General features: G+C 44.6%; 1 protein-coding gene across 1 annotated transcript in view; it reads left to right on the top strand.

Annotated features, from left to right (window-relative positions):
• Positions 1–3,993: 3,993 nt before the first annotated feature.
• Positions 3,994–21,998, top strand: part of myo16 (myosin XVI) — a gene marked incomplete at both ends in the record, with an annotated part of 68,450 nt that continues 50,445 nt past the window's right edge. The window contains 5 exons of the mRNA XM_079277471.1: positions 3,994–4,021; positions 7,624–7,893; positions 15,381–15,451; positions 16,184–16,330; positions 21,814–21,922. Of these exons, the coding sequence (XP_079133597.1) occupies positions 3,994–4,021; positions 7,624–7,893; positions 15,381–15,451; positions 16,184–16,330; positions 21,814–21,922 (625 nt within the window). The remainder of the gene's footprint in view (positions 4,022–7,623; positions 7,894–15,380; positions 15,452–16,183; positions 16,331–21,813; positions 21,923–21,998) is intronic.

The following is a 21,998-nucleotide window of genomic DNA, read 5'->3' as shown; positions in this document are numbered from 1 at the left end:
GTCAGGCAGTGGTCACGGCTTTCACTCTGAGTCAGCGGAGAACAGAACAAGGCGAGAGGAGGAGGACGCCGCCTCTGTGCCGAGTGGCGCTGTAGTCTGTCGTTGGGAGCTTCGGTCCATAAACCTCTATTTGATTCTGTGCAGTTCCTCGGTGCTCTGCAGCATCATGCAGAGAAGCATTTAAATCTTCCCCTTGCAGGCAACGATCCACCCTCGACTTCTCCAATATAGCTGCTAGGCTATTAACGTGTATTATGAATATTAAGTGATCCCTGCTGTTCCCTTTAAACCTGGATTGAGCTGCTGTTTTGTATGAATAAATGGTTGGATTACAATATAATCCATTGTAAAGGGTGATACGCAGATTATTAATAGATTTCACACACAGGTCTCAGTGGGCACTAATGAAAACTGCGTTTTGTTGTTTTTTTCTTTTCTTTTCTAGTCATTTTTTGATTCATGTGATTAAACATCCAAGCAGGGTTGAGGGATATGTTGAATTGACGACCGACATATTTTAACATATGTTGTAACTGATCCTGTGTTCAAGATGTGGTAAAACAAATACTAACAATACTTTTGTGTTTTAAGATAAGTGGAGGGAGAGGCCACAGTAATAATACCTCGAGTCTTTTTACCTCGAGTCTGAAAACACTCGGGTGTGAATTATAATTTGCAACATTGAGTTTGACACCATACCTTACGGGCATGTAATGATTCAGTGCATTGCCTGATAATATCTTTTACAGTTCAATTTCCAATTAGTAAAAAAAAAAAATCTCACACACAGAAATAAACAATGGAACATTTCAGAGTGCTTTGTCAGCAGCATAATTAACACAAACAACAACCGTGTTATTGGCAGTGCCACAATAAAACCTAATGTAGTGAGAAAAACAAAAGCTGTCGCCACCGCAGCACGGAGAACCAGGCGGGGGACGACATTAAACAATACAAGGTGGTATTGTTCCCCTAAAATCAACAATTTATGTGTTCATGCTGCTGGAGGTAGCCGCAGGACAAGCGAATGACCTCGAGCTTGCGGGTACAGAGGAGAGGGGTTAAGGTAGAGACAAGGAGGCGATGGAGATAGCGTAAATACCACTGCATAAATCTCCTGTGCATTGTTTGATTTATTTGTTAACATCATATTGTGATTGTTCATAGAAAACAAACACATATATATATTGCAATCACATAAGAACCTTGAAGTCCCAATGAACTACAAGACTGTTGCTTGACAGTATGCTTACTTGCTTCATCACGGTTTATGTTTGGATGCAGATGCACCACTTCCAGCCAGTAATTTGTCTGGTACAATAGATACATATTTATTTGTGTAAATATATCACATTCGACGAATAATTAATCCAAAAAGAGATCTTTTCATATATAATGCATCGCACCCCAAACTTTCTAATTGCCCTTTGGCTTTGCCATAATTGGGAAAATTTCCTGCATCAAGCCTCCCGCTTTATCAGCGTCAGTGCTCTTATGCTAGCACACACACACACACACACACACACACACACACACACACACACACACACACACTAGGACGGTAATCAAGGAAGTCACAGTGGTAACACAGTCGTAGTATTGACTGACACCCGAGGGTGTTGATGGCAGAACGTGTCAAACAGAAGGAAATTAGTCACCTCCTGCAGGACAGAAGCTGTTATAAAGATGTTTGAGGCACAATCCACCAGCTACCAATCACAGCATCACATCTGATAAAGAAACACGCGGCGATATCGTGGCACACATTTAGATAGTGGAAGAATTTTTTTTATTTTAACCAGTAATTGCTGCATAAATGGCCTATATAATGAACCCCTTCTCGCTGTTATTCCGCTCTATTTTCTTCAGTGTACGTGCACTCTCTGTGCACCTCGCTGTGTAAGTGCCTGAGCTAAATGTAGTTGTAGAGAGGTAGAAATTGTTAGGACTCGACTAAAACCCATTATCCTGTCGCTGCCCCCCCCCTTGTGTTACCTTCTGTCCTAAGGCTCCAGCATGTCGCCGCTCCTCTGATACAGCATGTTGTCTGTGGGTGCGGGGTGGTCACTGTGTTGGGGGCGACCTTGGCTCACTGGGTTAAGAGGGTTGTCTGGCAACTGGAAGGTCAACGGTTCGATCCTGGGACGTGTCACGTGTCGAAGTGTACCTGAGCAATACACTGAACCCCTGGCTCCCTGGGCGCCTGTCATTGGCAGCCCACTGCTCCCTATATACAGGGATGGGTCAAATGACTTATAAAGTAGTCTGTATGGGACAGTTTTTGCAAGTGTTCAGGCTCGGTATGCACACACACACACACACACACACACATCTCACTTTACTCAGGTAGATGTTGGAGAAGTTGCTCCAGCAGTGTTCACAAACCTCACCTGCTTCCCACATCCTTTCATCCCGTCTCCACGTGCCCGTGTTTGACAGCAATGGGAGATAAACGCTCAGCCCCCCCCCCTCAGAATGTGCAGCATGCTATATAACCTGCAGAGATATAACCTATATAACCTATAACCGTGGCACAGGTTTCTAAAATGTGTGTCACAATCTTGCTTTAGCGACATTTACTGCACACTTCATTAAGCTGTTTTTCGCTCCTCTACATTGTGTGTGGGTGTGTGCAGTCTTTCTTGCGATCTCACTTTATCTTTTTCTCTTTAGTCCACAGTTCTTCCCCGCTTCTCTCGCTCCCGCCTTTTTTTCTCTCTCCTCCTCTCGTTCATCCTCACCTTCTCACCCTCCTCGTGCAAATCCTCTTTCCGATGCAAAGCTTTGGTGTTCATATATGCAAATCAGCCTTAAAGCACAAAGCCGAAGAGATTGCCCTACTGACACTGCGAGCACATAATGTATGGTGTGTCACTTAACTGTGTGTGTGTGTATGTGTGTGTGTGTGTGTGTGTGTCGGAGCATGATAAACGCATGATGGAGAGTGTGTGTCAATGTACTGGTCTCAGCCCCTACCATTCTCGTAAACTGTACTTATCTGTAGTTAATTTGTAGCCAATTTAAGGGCATTGATGAGCACTTAACCTGTCACCGCACCAAAAGCCGCACTGCAGCAGCTTCTAATTCTCTCTCTCTCTCGCTCTCTCTTTAGCTGTCCTGCTATCTAATTCAACACTCCCTCTCTCTCCCCGTCTTTTGCTTATTTTTCTTTCTCTTGCTCCCCCTGCTGCATCTGCATTCCCTCAATTTCCCATCTTATCGCTGTCCTTCTGTTTTCTCCAATGACCTCCATTGCTCGCTCTCCTAATCCCTCTCTCTTTAACTGTAGTATAGGAAGACACAATTAATCCCACCCCCTCCTTTTCTTGCCTTTCGGCTGAGATGGTAGAGGGTACTCCAAAGAGCTGTGCATCCCTATGAGTCACTGCATGTGTGTCTGTGTGTGAGAGATAGACGGAGGCTGGAACGGGGGTGTGTGAGGAGGTGAAGAGCATTGCGTCATTGGGGGTGTGTTGAGAGGGAGGCGGACTGAGCCGTCTGTCAGTCAGTGACGCGAGTGGAGCACGTGCGTCGGTCCATGGCTGGGAAGACGCTGTGCGCTGGTTATCTGGCTGTGGGCGAGGAGAGCGAGAAACACCGCAGCTCCCCTTGCCGACGGGTTGATCGAGGGAGTGAATGGGTGTGTGAGTGAGTGAGTGAGTGAGTGTGTGTGTGCGTGCGTGGTGTGAGAGTCTGGGTCTGTGCACATGTAGATGCTGCATGGACTGCAACCGGAGCTGCTGCTGCTGCCGCCACCACTGCTGCTGGTGAATAATGCAGACAGGGAAGCGGAGTTTGGATAGCATGCAGGGAGCCAGATTAATAATGCATCCTGCCGGGTTACGAGCTCTGCATTAGTTTTCTGCTGGAACCTGTAGCTGCCTACTGTCTGCCTGCCTGCTTGACTTACTGACTTCCCGCCTACCTTTCTGCCTGCCAGCCAGCCTGCCAGCATTTCTACCTGACTGGCGGACTGTCTGACTTATTCAGAAAATGTCTCACTACCATTTCATCAAATGCTGTAAGTAGCCATTCACATCTCTTTCTGTGCATGTCGGTGTGTGTGTGTGTGTGCGCGCAGGTGTACTCGTGTGTGTGCGCCTCGGCCATCGGTGTGTGTCAGCATCACTACATAGGCAGTGTCATGACTATGCTGTGAGTTTATGTGCCCAAGAATTCTGGTCACCAGCTGCTGTCACAGCAGCACAATCAAAACTTTAAATGTGTATCCGTGTGTGTGTGTGTGTTTGTGTGTGTGTGTGTGTGTGTGTGTGCACGCAGTATGTGGGTGTGCAAGGTTGCTGCAGAGAGCTGCTGCAGATGTGTGAAGTTGACCGGTGAATGCGGCAGGTACCGGCAGAGGGAAAGAACGATGAAATAGAGTCCCACAGATGCAGATCCCATGAGCGTCTGGCATATTCATAACACAGCGACAGACTGTCAGAGCGAGAGAGAGTCATTGCAGAGAGAGGAGGACAGATGGAGAAGAAACTGAGGGTGATTTAGAGGAGTGTTGCAGAGACGGGAGGCAGGATTGGGAAATGGAAAGGAGGCGAGGATGAGATATGAAGAATGTGGCCGAGTGGCGCGAAGAATGATGAGCAGACTCGGGGAGGGATGACTGAGAAAGAGGGAAAATCAAAGAGGAGAAAACAGTGAAATCTATCATAGAGGTGATGCATGCTGCCATAAAGTCCCTCCTTGACTCTGAGAACCCTAGCTTTCTCCCCCCCCAAAATCTCTCCATATATCTATATCCTGCATATGTATGGTGTCTGCAGTTTGAAGCCTGTGTGTGTGTGTGTTTGCCCACATGTGTGTATGCTGTTTTCTGATTTACAAGCTCCTGCAGCCTGCATGGGATGTTCCACGTTGAATCAATAACTGTTGGCCCGGTGATGGAATGGCAAGAGAAGAAAGCTTCTGCTTTTTTTTTTCTCTCTCTCTCGCTCTCTCGCTCTCTCCCTTTCTCATTCACATACACGACTATTCAAAGTCTATTCAAATGTCAGTTGTTTTTTTCAAATGTTGAAATTAAGTAGGAATGATTCGTCTTTTCGGTTGATGGGATATTAGATGGAAATTCAAGTATTCGTTGACTGAGGGCAAATTATTATTGATCTTTGCTGTCAGTACTGGCCTTCTAGCACACTGAGCATACATCATTATTTATTAAGACAAGTGCATTTGTATCACTAATTTACTGACTAAATGTTGTGTTTCAGGTTTGTCTTAAGCTGTTTTTTTTATTTATTTCCCTCTACTACACGATGTATATGCCTCGTGAGTGAGTCTTGAGTCTCTGAATCTATGTGCCACGTTTTGTGCAGAGAGTTTATGGGGCTTTGATGTGACTGTAGCCTTGAATACCTGTACAATCGATGATGTATGAGGTTGACAAAGAGTGTGAAGGATATGTCCAAGCCAAGGAAGCGATGACAGTCACAAAGTCAAGGCAGAGATGGAGACATACGGTTCACCATATCTACAATGTGTTGGTGTAAAGCAAACAGAGCTAGTGTGGTTTATGCATATGCACGTAAATATAGCCTAAACCTCCAGGAGCCCTCATTGCTCTGTACGGTAGCCCCGCAATGAGCTATGTGACAGCATACAATAGATCAGGGCAACATATATCAGTGCACCCAATTTTTATAGGTGTGCGCTGTGGACACGGGTGGAACACACACCACAGCTACCGCTGCAAGTCACCTATCAAAGTAGAAAGGGTGAGCAGAGGGAGAGAAAAGGAGGCAATGACTGACCAAGCTGGACTGTGGAGAGATGGAGTGGTGTGATATTGGAAAAGGCAGTAGGTTGAGTGTATTTTTTGTGTTTGTTTGTATGTGTGTGTGTGTGTGTGTCTGCTCAATGTGCAAGGCAAGTCACCAAAATAGAAAGCAGTTGAAGCAGACACCTGGCATAAACAGTACATTAATGACCCCCCACTTGTCTGGAACCTGAACACAAAAGAACCTTTTTTGCAAGTCTAACCAGAGCAGATGGTGTGTGTGTGTGTGTGTGTGTGTGTGTGTGTGTGTGTGTGTGTGTGTGTGTGTGTGTGTGTGTGTGTGTGTGTGTGTGTGTGTGTGTGTGTGTGTGTGTGTGTGTGTGTGTGTGTGTGTGTGTGTGTGTGTGTGTGTGTGTGTGTGTGTGTGTGTGTGTGTGTGGCAAACCAGAGTGGAGGGGGCAGGCTGTGCCTCCATTTGTCTGCCTGCACGGCTTTGTCTCTGCCCGATAAAGATTGAGTCCAAACACACCTCAGCCCCTTAAGAGAAGAAATGCCAGTTTATTGTATAAAGTAGACACAACACAGCAACAGTCCTCCAACGGCAGACAGACGGACGGACGGGGTTGTGGGACAACATGTAGTACTTCAAAGGTGTCCCACTAACAGTACTTTCCACTTGACGAGCAGACTGATGTGTGCTCCGTCACCCTACAGAGACAAAATAGAGATACAGAGAACCTCTGGAGATCAATGGAGAGACAAAGATGCTCCAAGGGGGACACTTAAAACACAATGGGCCCAAAAGACGCCGAGCAACGAAGTTGAGCTTGATTAAAGAAGGAAATGAGATATCGAGACAGCACGGGCCAAAGAGGGATGAGTCAGTGAGTCAGAGAGAAAAACACAATATCTCTGCAAAGACATCCTCCTCCTCATATTTAGCTTGTCCTCCGGGGTGGCTGTGACCTGAATTTGTCAAATCATCAGCGCTTTAAATGCCAGATTGATGCACATATTTTTACGTAAAACCTGCCTTATGTAATATGTTTTTCTTTGTATTGTATTCTTTCTCTCCTGATTTTTAGCTTAGTACCCTTACAGTGAATCAAATACCCGTGTTACCATACGACTTAAACATTTAGTATGTCCCAATATAGTATGTCAAAGGCAGTACGCCAAAAAATACTAGAATGTCTTACTGCATCCTGTGGCATTGTGCAGTATGCAAGCCAGCATGGTTTTTTGGGCTATTGTGACCCACCGCAACTGAGCCACAGAGAGGGCACAGCTCATTTACAGATATCACCTTCATCAGATGTGTAAGCAAGAGGGTCAGACTTCAATTCTCAATGCTATGACAAATATTAGCTACATTAGTGCAGCTGCAGTACCTACTAAAAGGAAAAGAACAAACAAAGTAAAGTGGTACGCAGCCTCGGTGAAACTCTTCCTGAGCCCACCTACTGCACAAGCGCTGTGCGTCCCAGTCATCCAAGCAGACCATAATAGGTTTAGCAGCTGCCTGGGATGAGATCTGTTTGGCTAAGTTCCACCGAGAGGCAGAGAGATTATGCGGAGTCAGGAGAATCACTGCGACAGGAGAGGCGACACACAAATATGCTATGACGCTTCTCTCAACTCACCCCCGAGGCTCAACAGATAGCCTACATGTTTTACAGTCAATATACTAAATGCCTGCCCACACACAACTGCAGACAGACATGCAAGCATACGTGCATGCACACAAAACAGTGAAACGCAGCTGTGCCTGGAGATGAAACTGACAGCGTCGGTGTGTTTCATCACTTTGGTGCCGTCTCATTCGCTCAGTATCAAAGTGAGTAAATGCCCTGGACCGCCGTGTTTACACTGATTTCTCTTTTGCTCTTTAGGTTGTTTCCAGCTATGTAATGTCTTCCGCCAGAACATGGAGATAGACCAGTGTCTGCTGGAGTCTCTCCCCATTGGCCAGCGCCAGCGGCTGGTCAGGAGGATGCGCTGTGACCAAATAAGGGCGTACTACGAGAGGGAAAAGAGCCTTCAGCGCCAGCAAGGTGGGATCAAGGGTCGAGCGCCGCCCACCCAGCGCAAGAAGCACCGCGTTCGCTTCAGCCTCGCCGACGTCATACAGGATGCCATCGTTCGCCGTGACGACAAAGAAGGTGGGTGCGCGAACGAGGGTGTATGGGTGAGTGAAATGGTAGTTGTGTGTGTGTGTGCGCGTTTGCAGTACACACACAAGTGGACACACAGAGCTTCTGACTGCTGTCCACTCGACTGAGGAGAACACAGTGAAGCTTTTATCCTGATACTAACTGCTCTCAAGGACAGAAGTACCTCAGCGGAGATGATAATCTCCATAGAGAGCCGCTGAGAGCCACTCTCTGGACCTGGCTGGTTTGTGGTTTCAGATTTGTAACACAAGATAATGTCTCAAAACAAATATTAGCATGTTAAAATATGAGCTCAGGGCCGATGCATACTGGCCATTGTTTCAATTCTGGGTGTACTTGAATGATTTAGTTTTTTACAAATGCAGATGACATTGAAGATCAGAACAGTCAAAATGCGTTTACTCACCCTGTAAAAGTCTTGAGAGCTGTCCTCGGGTACGCAGTCATTCCTGTCTCCCCTCGGCCTCGGCTCTAAGCAGGACTGCAGACTGTCTCCCAGTAAAGACTCGCCGGAGTACTCCAGCTGTTTTTGCAAGATCAAATAGTCAATGAACTCATACGATTCAAAAGGTCCTCACACTTTACTCCAAAGCACATCGATTTTTTTCATCCAACCTCACCGTCTTTCTTTTTGGCTATGCCAGTCATTTGCCAGTTGTTTACCCAGCTGTCCGGGTGTATCTGTGTCATTCCTACCAGCAGCCTTTGCAGGTCAGTGTGTTAATCTCTGCTCTCTGGCTGCCTATGAGCTTCAGCTGGGGTCTGTGGGAGCAGCTGGTGCGCCATTGCAACAGCCAGACTGAAACCAGGGTGCGTTGGCTTGGCATGAATCAGATCTGCCATTCTGCCTAATGCCTACCTACCAACCAGGCGCCGCCATGGCAGTGAACTTGGATCCGTCCAAACCTTGACGTAACATTTAATTATCTTGACAAAGGTTCTCGAGCTTTCCTCAATGGTCCTGGTTGGCGGAGTGCTTATAGGTTTTCTCACCGTTGCTGCTTAAGTGAGCTCTCTTTTCCTTCTGTACGGACTGATAGGATTTGCCTCAGGCTTGGACTTTCCCCAGATGTAATGTGTGAGCATTGCTGGATCTTTTCCCCTTACTACAGAGGTATTTTAAGTAAGGATGGATTGTGTACACACACTCGTTGCAATGAGAGCCCAGGGGTTAATCAGGTGGGTCGGGGTAAAAGAGTAAAATAATTAGCATTTGACTGATTGACGATGAGTCTGTTGCCTGGAAAGCAGACCGCAACAGGAATATTAAACAACGTATGTGAGGGCTGATTCCCTCTTTATAGATGCAAGTTGTTTCCTCATACATGTGTATCTGTTAGCTGAGATACAACGATGTCTTTCACATTGCTGTTATCATGAACTAACTGTGCACATGCCAACTTGATTCGTTTTTTAATCTTCAAAACCGTTTTCCCCCAGTTGGTGATGATCAATGGAAATAAATGGACGGAAAGACGTTTGGGAGACTCATCATTGTTTTGAAGAACTTATGAGTGTGCAAAAGAGAAAAGATGAACCAAAATAAGACCCAGAGAAAAGAGCACAAAGAGGCCGAGAGGGAAATAGAATTAGTGAACCCTTGTTATGTCCTAATTAAAACCCGTTTTCAGTGAGTGAGCTTGAGAATTAGATTCACAGATAGACTCAGTCTGCTGACAAGGCAGCCAGGTAATCAGACATCACAGATATACAGCCATACCAGGAAGTGTACAGCAAATAAGATGGAGAATGAGGTAAAGAGAAGCGGGGTGGAGAACAAAGGACAAGTTGAACATGGTGGGGAAATGAAAAATTGGTTAGCGAAGATATTGTAGGCTTAAGGTGAAAAAACTACCAAGATCACACAGCCATATATATCAGATAGGAGCATACTATATGTCCTCTCCATTCCTATCTGTCATATGCAAACATCTGGCTCGCTTGCATTTTGACATTTGGTGAAATTGCTTTCCCCAAAGCAATCTCTAAACTTCATCAAAACAAGGCACATGTGGAACGGCAGCAGCTGTTGCTTTGTATAGCCACGAAACCGACAATCTATTTTTATTATCACTTCCCCTTTCGACAGAATATAGATGTTAAATATGATATTTTGGTGTGTGCATGTGTGTCACACTCGAGTGCATCCGTCAGAACTACCACTATTGATCGGTGTGTGTGTATCGATCCATCTTGCAGGGACTCACAGACTCCAATCAGTTCTCCATAGTGAGGAAGTGAAACAAGCGGAGGTCAAAGTTTACAGCTAATAGCTTTCAGTCTGTTCTGGAGCACTGCTTCAGACACAATTCATAAACCTGAATTATTGCATTGCTACAAAGAGGAAAAGTATTTGCACCATGTCTGGTGTTGTACAATGTTCAGCCATATGTGTGGATCGCTCTCTGCCTCCAGATCAGATCAGTGCAGCAAAGCTTCTTAACAAACAGAGCAGCATGGTTTCTGCTAGTTCAAACGGGGATTCTTCCCGTTGAATTGAGCCCCTAAATACTTCCTGATTCAGAGAAATTCTGCGACACTGGTGCTCATACTTGTCCTTAGTCCTCAGTAGTTAACCAGGATCAATGTTTAAAAGATCAGAGATGGATGTTTTGTTGTGTTGCGTGTCTATCAAAGGAAATGATATTCTCTAAACATACTCGGGACGGCACCGTAGCCAGACAGGGAAGAGGAGAGATGGGGGGGGGGGGGGGGGGGGGGAATAGGTGAATATGGATGTTACAGGAATACATTCATATTTCTCTGTGACAGCATGCTGGGATTAAAGGCATGCCAAACACCTGTCGTGTTTTTGACAGATCGGGGCCTCGGCCCACAGAGGGGGTAGAGCAAGATGTCATGATATCCCCAATTTAAACCATAAGACTCTCTCTGATACAGCAGGGGTCCCGATAATGTTGACTGCGTCATCAGGCAGCATATTGAAACTTTTCACTGGCAGTGCTGTTTAGCTCGGCTTCTAAAATGAACCGCCTGACCGCATATATCTGGTTTTCAGAATTGGGGTTTTATTTGTTGAATATGTGGCGTTGTTTCAGACTTTTAGCACCTGCATTCCATACAATTGTCTCATTTCTGAACAGGTGGGCACGAGTTCCGTCTTACAGAACTCACCATACGATAATCTACATTTAGAGTTGAGCTTTATTGGAAAACTGTACCGGTGCCTTTTTTCATCAGCACCGAAACCTTGGAAAAATGTCAAAGCTCATTTCAGAAACATAGGGCAGCGAGGTGAGACATGAGCTGGGGACAAACGTTTTGCCGCCGATACTAACTGCGGATGATTGATGATCCATGTTGGCAGATATAGATCCCTTTGATGTTCGATTATAACGGCTGGTCTACAAGGCTCCAGACTATTCTTCTTCTTTTTTTTTGCCAATGTCCCAAACATCATTTAAACCGCTCTGAAGTCGTTGTAAAATTCGATCCTATTCTTATCCTTTTACTCTGTTATACTATTATATAGTTGTTTTCTTCATAAAAACACACAATTCAAAAGATTATGATCTTTTATGATTGTATTTTTATGGATTAAAACAAATCTTGTCATTAGTAGTTTTAGTAATGTGTTACAAGCTGCTTAGAGTTAGTGTTCGGAAGTTAAACAGGTCAGAATTCATCTCTTATATTTATTGATTGATTGAACAACTAGTTAATATAGTCGCCGACGGGCCGTTACACCACTAAATATCACCGTCCAGTAAAATGAAGAAAAACCAAAGCATCCAAAAGAGAGGCTGAAGAGATGTACATTTAATCTTGTACTGTGTCTACAGAGCATGCTCGTTCGTTATGTGCACAATATCTACTTCAACAAGTTCAACAACCAATAACATGGTTGTCATGGCTAACGTGGAGGTTTGTGCTATTGTTTCTTAGCAGAACCCTTTTCGGGGGAGAAGTGCAAATGTATTTGTTTCACTGAACCTGAAAGTGTACTTACTTTGCAATTCTTTGAGTTGTAGATAATCGCTATATTCAGATATTATTACAACACACAAACACACAACGACAGCATAGATAGGTGAGCAGTCAGGAATCGTAAAACTACCAATTCTCAGTTTTGAGCTGCAGTTTTGCTGCATAATGTCACATGCCGATCGATCCATATCTTCTCTAGGTTTCTCTCTCTCATCCTCTCTTCTTCTCTCTTTTCCACTCTGCTACCAGTTCCTATCTGGTTGCCATGGAAACTCCACATACGTCTCGAACAGCTGTTTTGCAATTTTCCACAAAATGACAGCCGACTTTGCTTCGCGCCCACTCCACATTCCTCGATCAGTAGCCTCCTGATTGAGGGTAATACACACACACACACACACACACACACACACACACACACACACACACACACACACACACACACACACTACCAAGACCAAAGCCTGAACTCGGTGCACAATCAAACACTAATTGACAGATAAAGATTTAGCATAGGGAGGAAATGACTGTTGTATGCTCACTGTAGCTGTTCTAAAGATAAGCATCTCGATGACGGCCGCTGTTCCTTTTCAACTACAATACAACAGAGACGAACGTTCTTTACTGTAAACCTGCAAACAGATCCTGAATACACTCTGCTGCTCCTATAGACAGTATTCCTCACCTACGTTCTTGGATAATACTAAACTTTCCAGTTTATCACTGAATGATATGAAACTGTACGTTCTGATAACATATTTTTAACTGTAGAAATGCCACGTATTTGTCAGATTGGGTGTCGTTTTCAGCCACTTCAGAGCTTGAAGACAAGAGAGTCATTTGTATCATCTTGGTACTGACCTGCTACTTGACATGTGGCCTGGTTAAAATCTCAGGAGTGTGGATTTTTTCCTCCCATCTCTTCCAATGGCCAGTGTGAATATCTTTCAATGTTCATACTGAATATTGTTTTAATACACGCTTGAAAAACATGTGAAGTTCCACTAATCCTAAAAGTAAAATTTAAATGTTCACCTCATATAGCTGGCAAACTCCCGACTCGTGCAAAAGGCAAGCGGACATAGTGGACGTAAACTCTAACAACATGAACCGGTTCTAACAGACGGGAAGTTTTACAGTCAAGAGACTTTTCCTGACCACTTGCACTCATCCATAGTTTATTTTTGTGAAAATTCAAATTATGAGATCCCGCTTAAAAAAAATAAGCAGACCTATGATGTACTGTTGGATGGACAGGAAGGAAAGATCATCATCTCTTCCCTGGTAAAGACTTCGGTGCTAGATGATTGGTGGTTTACAGTCTGAGCCCCGACAGTATATTGAGGAGACGGGAGGTAATTGTGCCGATTGACTGAAAGGTTGCCCAGTTTGTTTCTCATTAACCATTTAAAGGCTGTTAAGCACTGAACGCCGTTAGAAGAGTGGGGAAATGTCTGTGCACAGTGTTTGGAATGTCGGCATGTGCTTTCCAAATGATTAGTCAATACTCTGACTCGTCAACAGACGGAGAAGGAACTGATGACAATGTTGATAAATGTGAATTTCTCAGTTAAGAGTGCCAAACATTGGCTGCTTGCAGCTTCTTGAATGTTACAATTTGACACTTTCCTTCATTATATTTGTCAAATTACATATTTTTTGTTATTTCTCAAACAATTGGTCCAGACAAAATGTATGGGATTGCAACACACTCACAATTATTTATATTATAGATTTAAATTAACAGTTGTCATTACTTCATTGTTCAGCTGATAAAATGTCACAAACTAGTGAAAGATGATGATGTACATCTTCTTGTTTTGTCCGACCAAATGTTTAAACCACAAACCGACTACAAACTCAAACCAGCAGATATTTGTCCTCCTAATTAACAAGTCATTTATTTGTAGATAAATTGATTGGTTCAACTCTCAACATAAGCTATTTGTTGGCCACATGTTGATGATGAGTTATTTTTGAAATTTCTTAGAAGAATAAATAATTCACTTACATAATGAATAAATAATTATGTAATGAAAACAAACAGTCAGCCTTAACAGTATTATGTACTGTAAGTGCATAGATGTGGGGGCATAGATGACTGTATGCACACTGAACACGGTTAACCGAGTTCATGAAATATACATACGATGCAGGGACACCAGTATACAAATACATTGTAGAGGCTGCAGCTCACGGTGTTGAATCATAATGTTGAAACAGCACCTTCCAAAGACAGTTTCAACAAAAGCATAACAAACAACCAAGATTTCTTGCAGCGCTGCTTTCTGTGAGAGTCTTTACCCAGATGTACCTATAACCCGTATTATGCTCACGCTTGCAACAGTGATTAAACATTCAAAGGATCAGAGTGACGTTTGCTGTCGAGTGTATAACAGCTGTAGCTTGTTTATGCGGGTTAACGAGCCATACATTTTAATTATTTAGTCTGTTTCAAAGTGTGTGTGTGTGTGTGTGTGTTTGTTGAAATATATGCTGTTCTTTTGAGGCCATATTGTGGTTTTGTTGTATTGCATTGTGTACTGTTGTATATGAGCTGTTGTTATCCTCTGTATACAGATGAGTGATCATCAACATATTTATGAGTGTGTTTAGATTATTAACCAGCATCTACTGGTTTTAAAACATGCTTTTTGTGTGGGTGTGTGTGTGCAGGGTTGGATGAGGTTATTTAAGCATGCCTGTCGTCATAATGACCCTTTAAGTGAAAGGACCTCATGGGGGTCATCAGCAGGTTTAATTAGCTAGAATTATTACCACTGTAATTACCATGGTTACTTTGCTCAAAGACTCCACTCTTGTGTGTGTGTGTGTGTGTCTGTGTGTGTGTGGGTATATGTGGTGGGATTGCGTGACACTGGTGGCTGCTTTGCTCGGAGAAGGTATTCCAGGGTTTAGTCAGTACCCATCTATTGCTGTCGGTGTCAGTGAAATCACATATGTCCAAACCCCAGCGCTCCGCCTCCCTCTCTTGTTTGTCCATCCTGCTCTATTCATCTCTCTCTCTCTCTCTCTCTCTCTCTCTCTCTCTCTCTCTCTCTCTCTCTCTCTCTCTCTCGCTCTCTCGCTCTCGTCTGCCGGGGCCTCGTTCATTTTTGGTACATGTTGAATCAATAATATATGAGTGATGGAGCAGAATCACTGCGACCGGTTTCAGACCTCTCATGGCTGAGTGCGTGAACTTGTTCGTAGTGGTTCGTGTCGTCTTCAGTCGATCTGTGTCAGCGTGTGAGTGGGTTGTGCGGCTCACTGAAGCTCACAGCGTGTGACGTGAATGTGTGTAACCCAGAGGCGTTCTCACCCGCTACTGCAACAAGGAGCTACAATACACACACACACACACACACACACAACCTTAACACAGATCCACGCTGGCACGTCAAGGACAGTCCGAGGACACTCGGCGCATCGGTTGTGATAGTGACTGGCACAGATCAGTGTGCGTTTCTACGTCTTCACTGTCTTGTCATCCAGTGTTAACATTATGGATGTTTGTTGTGTTGCAGTGCTGCGGCTCCTGAAGGAGGGAGCAGACCGAAACACTCCCACTTCTTCTGGGGGATCCTTGCTACACCTGGTAAGACACACAGTGTTGCGCAACTATTATAAGATACATTAAACTGACTTACATTCATTCCCCTCAATTTAACCATACCGGCTCCAGTCCTAGCCCTGACCTAAATACAAGCCGAATGGGAACCAGAAATTCAATCTTAACCGTCACTGAAATGGTTATCTTCTTCTTTTTTTTTATGAATGGCTTTTGTCCCCACAGCTTGATTAATACAAGAATAGAATAGAATAGAAAAGTACTTTATTCATCCCCAAGGGGACATTTGTCTGTGGCAGCAGCAAACAGGGTTACACAATAAAATGAAATATTGGGTATGGAAAATGCACACTATATACAATATAATAAAATAACAGAGCAGGACTTATTCAATTTAAGAAAACAAAGTAATACAAATGCACAGTATAGACACTGAATAGAATTGTATTAAGTTAACTATGTAGGAAAAATAAAAAAGTACAGTCAATTAAGAAAATATTGCAGCAAAAACCCGGAGATGTCCACTAACATGATGCAGTCCCGATTGCTGTTCTCCATGCCTTTTCATCTTTTCGGCCCCGTGGCTATACACGTAGGCCTATGTAATTGTTAATACTGTTGTACAATACCCTTTTCACATATATTAATTAGTACGCCCTGAACCACTCATGTGTACTGTTTGTAGTTAGCGATGCTTCAGGAAATACACATTTCTGAAAAACCTCTAATAAGGACATCTACTGTGATTGCATTCTGCAGTGTGCGCGCCATGACAATGTGTTCGCGGCGGAGCTTCTGATCGAACGGGGCCTGAATGTCAACCTCCAGGACGAAGACCTGTGGACGGCCCTGCATGTAGCGTGTGCGTGTGACCATGCAGACGTGGTGCTGCTGCTGCTGCTGCTGGTAAGAAACACGCATGCAAACATGAACCTGCGGTATATTTGGGGGGGGGGGGGAATGACACAAATATACACACATTCACACAATTTGTGATTTTATCATTTTTCTTCTTGATCCTTGCAATTCCAAGCGTGTCGGCTCCAAATTAGATTGGTGTTTTGGAATGGGTCGGCCGTACGAACTCCGTGTTTCAAATCAGCTTTGGACCAGTGGCTGTGTTCACATTAGTCATCCAGAATCTTCTGTCCAAGTGGAGCGTTTTGCATTCACGGGGGGGCTTTGGATTAAAGAGGGTCTGAAACACAGCTTGCCATTTCTCTCACGAAACCCGGCTGAATCACTGAAAATGACGATATTTAGAATTTGAGCATTAGCATGATATCAAAGAGAGAGCCCCACTCTGTGGAGGATGTTTCCCCCGCTCGTGTCTGGTCGGTCTCGACGAGAGCTGTGGTTGTACTGATTAGGTCCATAACGAGAGCGTGGGGCCAGCTGCAGGGGGAGGGCATGCGCATCCAGTCCAGTCGCTCAGTGGGCTGATTGGACCCACGGAGGGTTTAACGGTTGCAAGTCTGGAGCCTCCATAGAATCCAGTACAGCCTGGTTCTGCTTATTGGGTCCTGAGTGATTGCCGTCTGCGTGCGGGGCAGGAAAGAGACGTTTCCTGAGAGGAATGGATACGTTTGAAGAGCTGCCAGGCGAAGGATGTGCAGCGAGAAGCCCTGTCAGCCTGTAGTGACTGGTGGTTCATGTGTACGTTGCGTGTTTGCATATTTGCATGCATTTAAATGACCTCGAAGCAAAGATTCATGACGGCTGCCTAGTATGTCGAGCATGGTGCGACATGGATACGCCAAATGCAATTCATGCAGTGAGTTATGCTTTCATGATAGGCAATACCATGAGAGGGGGGAGAGAGATTTAATACTGCTCCCTGGAAGGCAGTAACTAAATGTCTCCCATTCACTACCAAGACGCAACCAGTTTCTACTAAATGAGGTCATAGTTCCACAGAACTGAAGAGAGCCGGAGTTAAAGACCAAAAGAGGAAGAACATTTCCAAGAATTTCCAAAAATCACTCTCAACGCTGTGAGAAGTTACAAATGATTCCAGTTTACACCAAAATACGTCTTCGGCTTTCACAGCTTCAAAGTCCTTTGATAAGAAGCACTCATTTGTTTCACTGAATATGCCTCTGTGGATGCTTTTGTGATTGTGACAATATGTGGTTGTGAGGAGACTAGCCGAGTCAGAGAGGACACTTGAAATGTAATAACATTAATAACATTTTTTCCTTAGGGTAAAATCAGCACTAGGGTTTGTTTTCCTGCTGTAATCAGCAGGAAAACCCAACGCTCTTCCTGTCTAAGGGTGAAAAAAGCTTCAGTCAAGCCACATTTCAGATAGAGATGCAACCCCCCCTCCCCTCTTTCTTCTATTCATTCATTTTGACAGCCGTCTCCTCTACCACATGGCCCTGCCAGGGCCCAGTCATTCCGCTCCGCTGCGAGCTGCAGCCTTATCGGAGCCTTCCCCTCCGAATATTACGAGTTTACATTTTAATGAGAAGTGGAACAGCGGTCTTGACTGGCAGCTTTATCTTTGATTGTCACAGGAAGGAATGGGGCTGCTAATATAATCTATGGTGTCCTTCTCCTCCATCTCTTCCCCTCGTCCTCTGCTTCCGTCCTTGATTTCCTGTCTCCAGTTCCTTCATTGAGAAGCAGAAATGTTTCGCTGACAGAGATGTTACCATGCTGGTCTTGTGTGTGTGTGTGTGTGTGTTGGACCATTGTAGCTCTGTGTCCGGATTGGCAGTAATGTTTGCGCTCTTATCTCCTGCCTCCAAACAGCAGGAGAAGCAGTAAGCTGATTCCCAACCCATTCCCAGATACGCTGCTAAGCTATTCCTAGCTCAAGCTGTGGTTAATGTTGGTCACTGAGACTCCGACAGGATTAACTGCCAGTTTAGAGACGCAGTGGATTGTCTCCTATATAGATGTCAACATAGTCCAGTGTAGTTAGCCTTGGCTCATACACTTCTTGTCTCATCTTTGGGATTCAGCTACAACCCATACTTATCAAATGTAACTTCTTATAGTGGCTCAATTATCTCTTCCTAATTTGGTTCCTTATGAAATTCTGAACTGAAAAGATTTGCTCAGTGATTAGACAAGTGATGCGTACTTTCCCCAATTCTGCTTCAGTGTCTCCTTGAGAGAAAGTGCACAGTGTCTTGAAGAACATAAAAAAATGAGTTTGTTTAAACTGTTTACCACCGATGCACTTCAACGGATGTTTTTTTTTTGAATTCTTCTTCCTTTTTCTCCTTTGCCATATCGTAGTTCTCTGTGAAGTACTCGCTTTCTGTGTCTAAACTTCCGCCGGGGAAGATGCAATGCAATCATTTGGTCCCTGGGAGACAGGTTCTGTCCCAAAAATGTTATTTCTCATCTTGCAGTTCAAAACAGGGTTACAGATGTAGAAGTGACCCACTTTCGGTGCTTGTAAATGATGAATTCAAAACTTCTGAACTCTGAGTCCTTTGAAGTCGAGCGATAAACGGCAAGCCCCCAGCTGCATTGCACACCAGTTGCATTTTTTTGTGGATTTTCTGTTGATAATATAAACCTCCCTCTTCTAAACAGAATCAAGCAACTGTTGCCCGCTCTACAATCTGCTTGAATTGAGCCCCAGACCTTCAATTAACGAACAATTTACATTTTCATATATTTTCATTCAAATGCAGGATTTGTGAACAAACTACAAAATACAAAATCGACTATTTATAGATCGTGATGCTAATGTGAGTAAATATTTAATGCTGTAATGAAGAGTTTAGTTTTAGTGTGGTCAACAATGCAGTACGTTGTCTCACCACAGCGTTGGTATCTGCATGATGGTCAACAAAAGGAACAGACAGAAATGCTTTCGAGGATTCAGAAGTGTGATGATTACAGTTATTTTACAGCCGCCTCAGCTGTTTACAACACATCACTGCAGCATGGCGGATCACAGCTGAGCCGATGTGTGCGATCAGTTGAGAACAATCATTGCTCGGTTGCCTCTCGTGACAGCTTTGTGACGAGAGTTTGATAATCAAGTGAGAAGGTTCATTGTTACTGGATTGCATTTTTTGGGAAAAACCACAAAAAAATTAGAAAAAAATGTGTGAAAGATTGTACACATCTGACTTAGACTAGATAGGAGATTCAAATATGTATCTCCAAACACAACGGTATAGATTTGAAGGAGATATTTGGGTGTCTGGAGTGCCAACCAACCCACTGTGGGCTGCCTGGATCAGAAAACCTGTGATTCAACGAGCCATTCCGATTTGTCTGGAGATGTCATGCATTCAATACTTTGTAAACATGTTCTTGCAGAAACCCCAAAACACAAATCAAAGTATGAACCTGCAAAATGAGCATGATATGGGACCTTTTGAAAGAGAAACAATAGTGTACGGGGGCCCCTTGCTTTGGCTGTGACTAATGTGACGGGCAGTGTGACCGCCCCCAGGGAAAGCTTTCAGTGCACGTCTGCTAGTTGTTATTGATTCTGCGGCAGTCACTGCATGTAACAACTGCCATTATAACCCACGCGCAGCGTAGTAAGAACAGAGTTCCATCTCCGGGACGTCCGAGGTGGATTCATCATATGGTGTCTTGGGATCGTGTCGGGGTCAGAAGTCAACTTGTTAAACCCTCGCAGCATGCGCAGGCTGCCGGCGAGCGCCCACTCGTTTATATCTGTCGGCACTGATCATGTTAGCCCAGACACATGATTAATGGTCCTTCACCAGAATCTGTGGGGGGGGGGCAGGCGGTGGTGAGAGTGGCCTCCTGACAGAGCAAGATATATCTAACTTCATCCAGCCAGACCCAATTGACTTTTACTGGACCTTGAAGTCAATTGTCTGGGTTAACACCCCCCTTAATCCCCACTATGCAGCACACACACACACACACACACACACACACACACACACACACAATAACACACACTCGCATGTTAACAGAGGCACCCTGAGTGAAGCTGTCTGGTTTATGAGGAAGTTGATTACCGTTTGGGAGCAAAGCACAAATTGGAGGAATGTTGATGGTGTAGGCCATGTTTGACAATAGAGTGTAAGGGAAGGATGGGGGGGGAGGTGGAGTGTGTGTGTGTGTGTGTGGGGGGGGGGGGTGGGCCTAATAGTATATGCACTCTCTCTGACTCACTCATCTCACCATTTGCTCTTCAAGCTGTGCTTCACGTCGCGATAAGGTTTCTTGTTGTCTCATGAATAGTCACCAAGCAGCAGCTGATGGTTATTAATGTTCATTAATTCCCTTTGTTAAATCCTAACTAACCCTCATAAGAACAGCTCCCACCAGACGACACAGATGGACGCACACAGAGAAACCGCAGCGCTCACCACAACAGATCCTCTGATAACCGGAGTCGACAGCGTTGCGCTGCCTTCATCGCGCTGTAATTACTCCGCCTTTCTTGAATGAAATTGTTTCCTTTGAACGTCTTCAAAACGTTTTTCATTGTTGAAAAATGATTGAAAAAGAAAAAAGACTTTGTCTGTTTATGAATCAATTAATAACTGCAAGGTTGCACTGATGGCTCCGTGTCCTTGTGGTCTTGCTGCTCGGGTTTCAGAGCGCTCAGGTTAACCGTTGTTGTGTAGCTCTGTCAGCCGGCTCCCTCCTCGCATTTTCAGCCCTCTTCCTCCCATTTTTCTCTTTCCCCACCCCTTCCCTCTCTGTCTACCGAAGGACCGGGTCGTGAATCTCTTTGCCGCACTTCAACTCGGCCGTTAGAATTCTATTTGCTGTAAATATTCAATAAGGATCCTCACTTAGAGTCCCCTGTCCCCGTTATCAGACCCGGCCCAGCTACGATCGTTACACCCGCTTGTCTTTTACGGTTAAGTCAAACAACGGGACGCGATTTATGGCTGGATGCTGACAATTTCCTCTTGAAAGGATGTGTGCTGCTTTTAGTACCCAACCCCAAAGAGGGGAGAATAAAAAATGAAATGGACAGAAGGAAAGTCCACCGGAGCACATTTTGTATGGCTTGCACACATTTCTGCTTTACTGGTGAAGCATTTCCACGAATAATAAGTTCCTCCAGAGAGGAGCAATCAATCGTAGCCATATTGGGACCAACGAGTACGGTCATGAAAGGAGCCAGAGGGAAGGCCTTCCATGTTATCTCATGCTTCACGCTTCACCCCGATGAACCCAGGTACCAGTAACCAACACCCTCGCTATTCACTGCCCCCCCCCCCTCCCAGGCAGTTATTTAATGAGTTCTTTAATTCACTGTATTGTCTGTTAATGTCTCCATGGTTCTGCTCAGGTATACGCCTCAGGGACGCCTCCATAATTGTGCCCGCTTCATCGTCGATTTCAAGTCTGATGAATTGCCCCGGCTGAAACTCTCTTTCTTCTATCTTCTCTGCTTTCTCCCGCTCTGCGTGTGGAAGACTCGGGTGAATGTTCTGCTGCAGGACGTCAACGGCAGCGTTCCTCTGGACTACGCCGCCGAGGGGACAGAGACCAGCTGTATCCTCCGAAAACACCTGGAGGAAAATGGTAGAGCTCTGCGCACCTCTCATTTGTTTCTGCGTTGCTCAGTGAGAGAAAGACAGGGAGGCAACATTGACATTTC

Source organism: Melanostigma gelatinosum, assembly GCF_949748355.1.
Source record: "Melanostigma gelatinosum genome assembly, chromosome: 10".
In the NCBI taxonomy this organism is placed as follows: domain Eukaryota; kingdom Metazoa; phylum Chordata; class Actinopteri; order Perciformes; family Zoarcidae; genus Melanostigma; species Melanostigma gelatinosum.
Note: the sequence above shows the minus strand (reverse complement) of the source record. Positions and strands in the feature narration are given on the sequence as shown.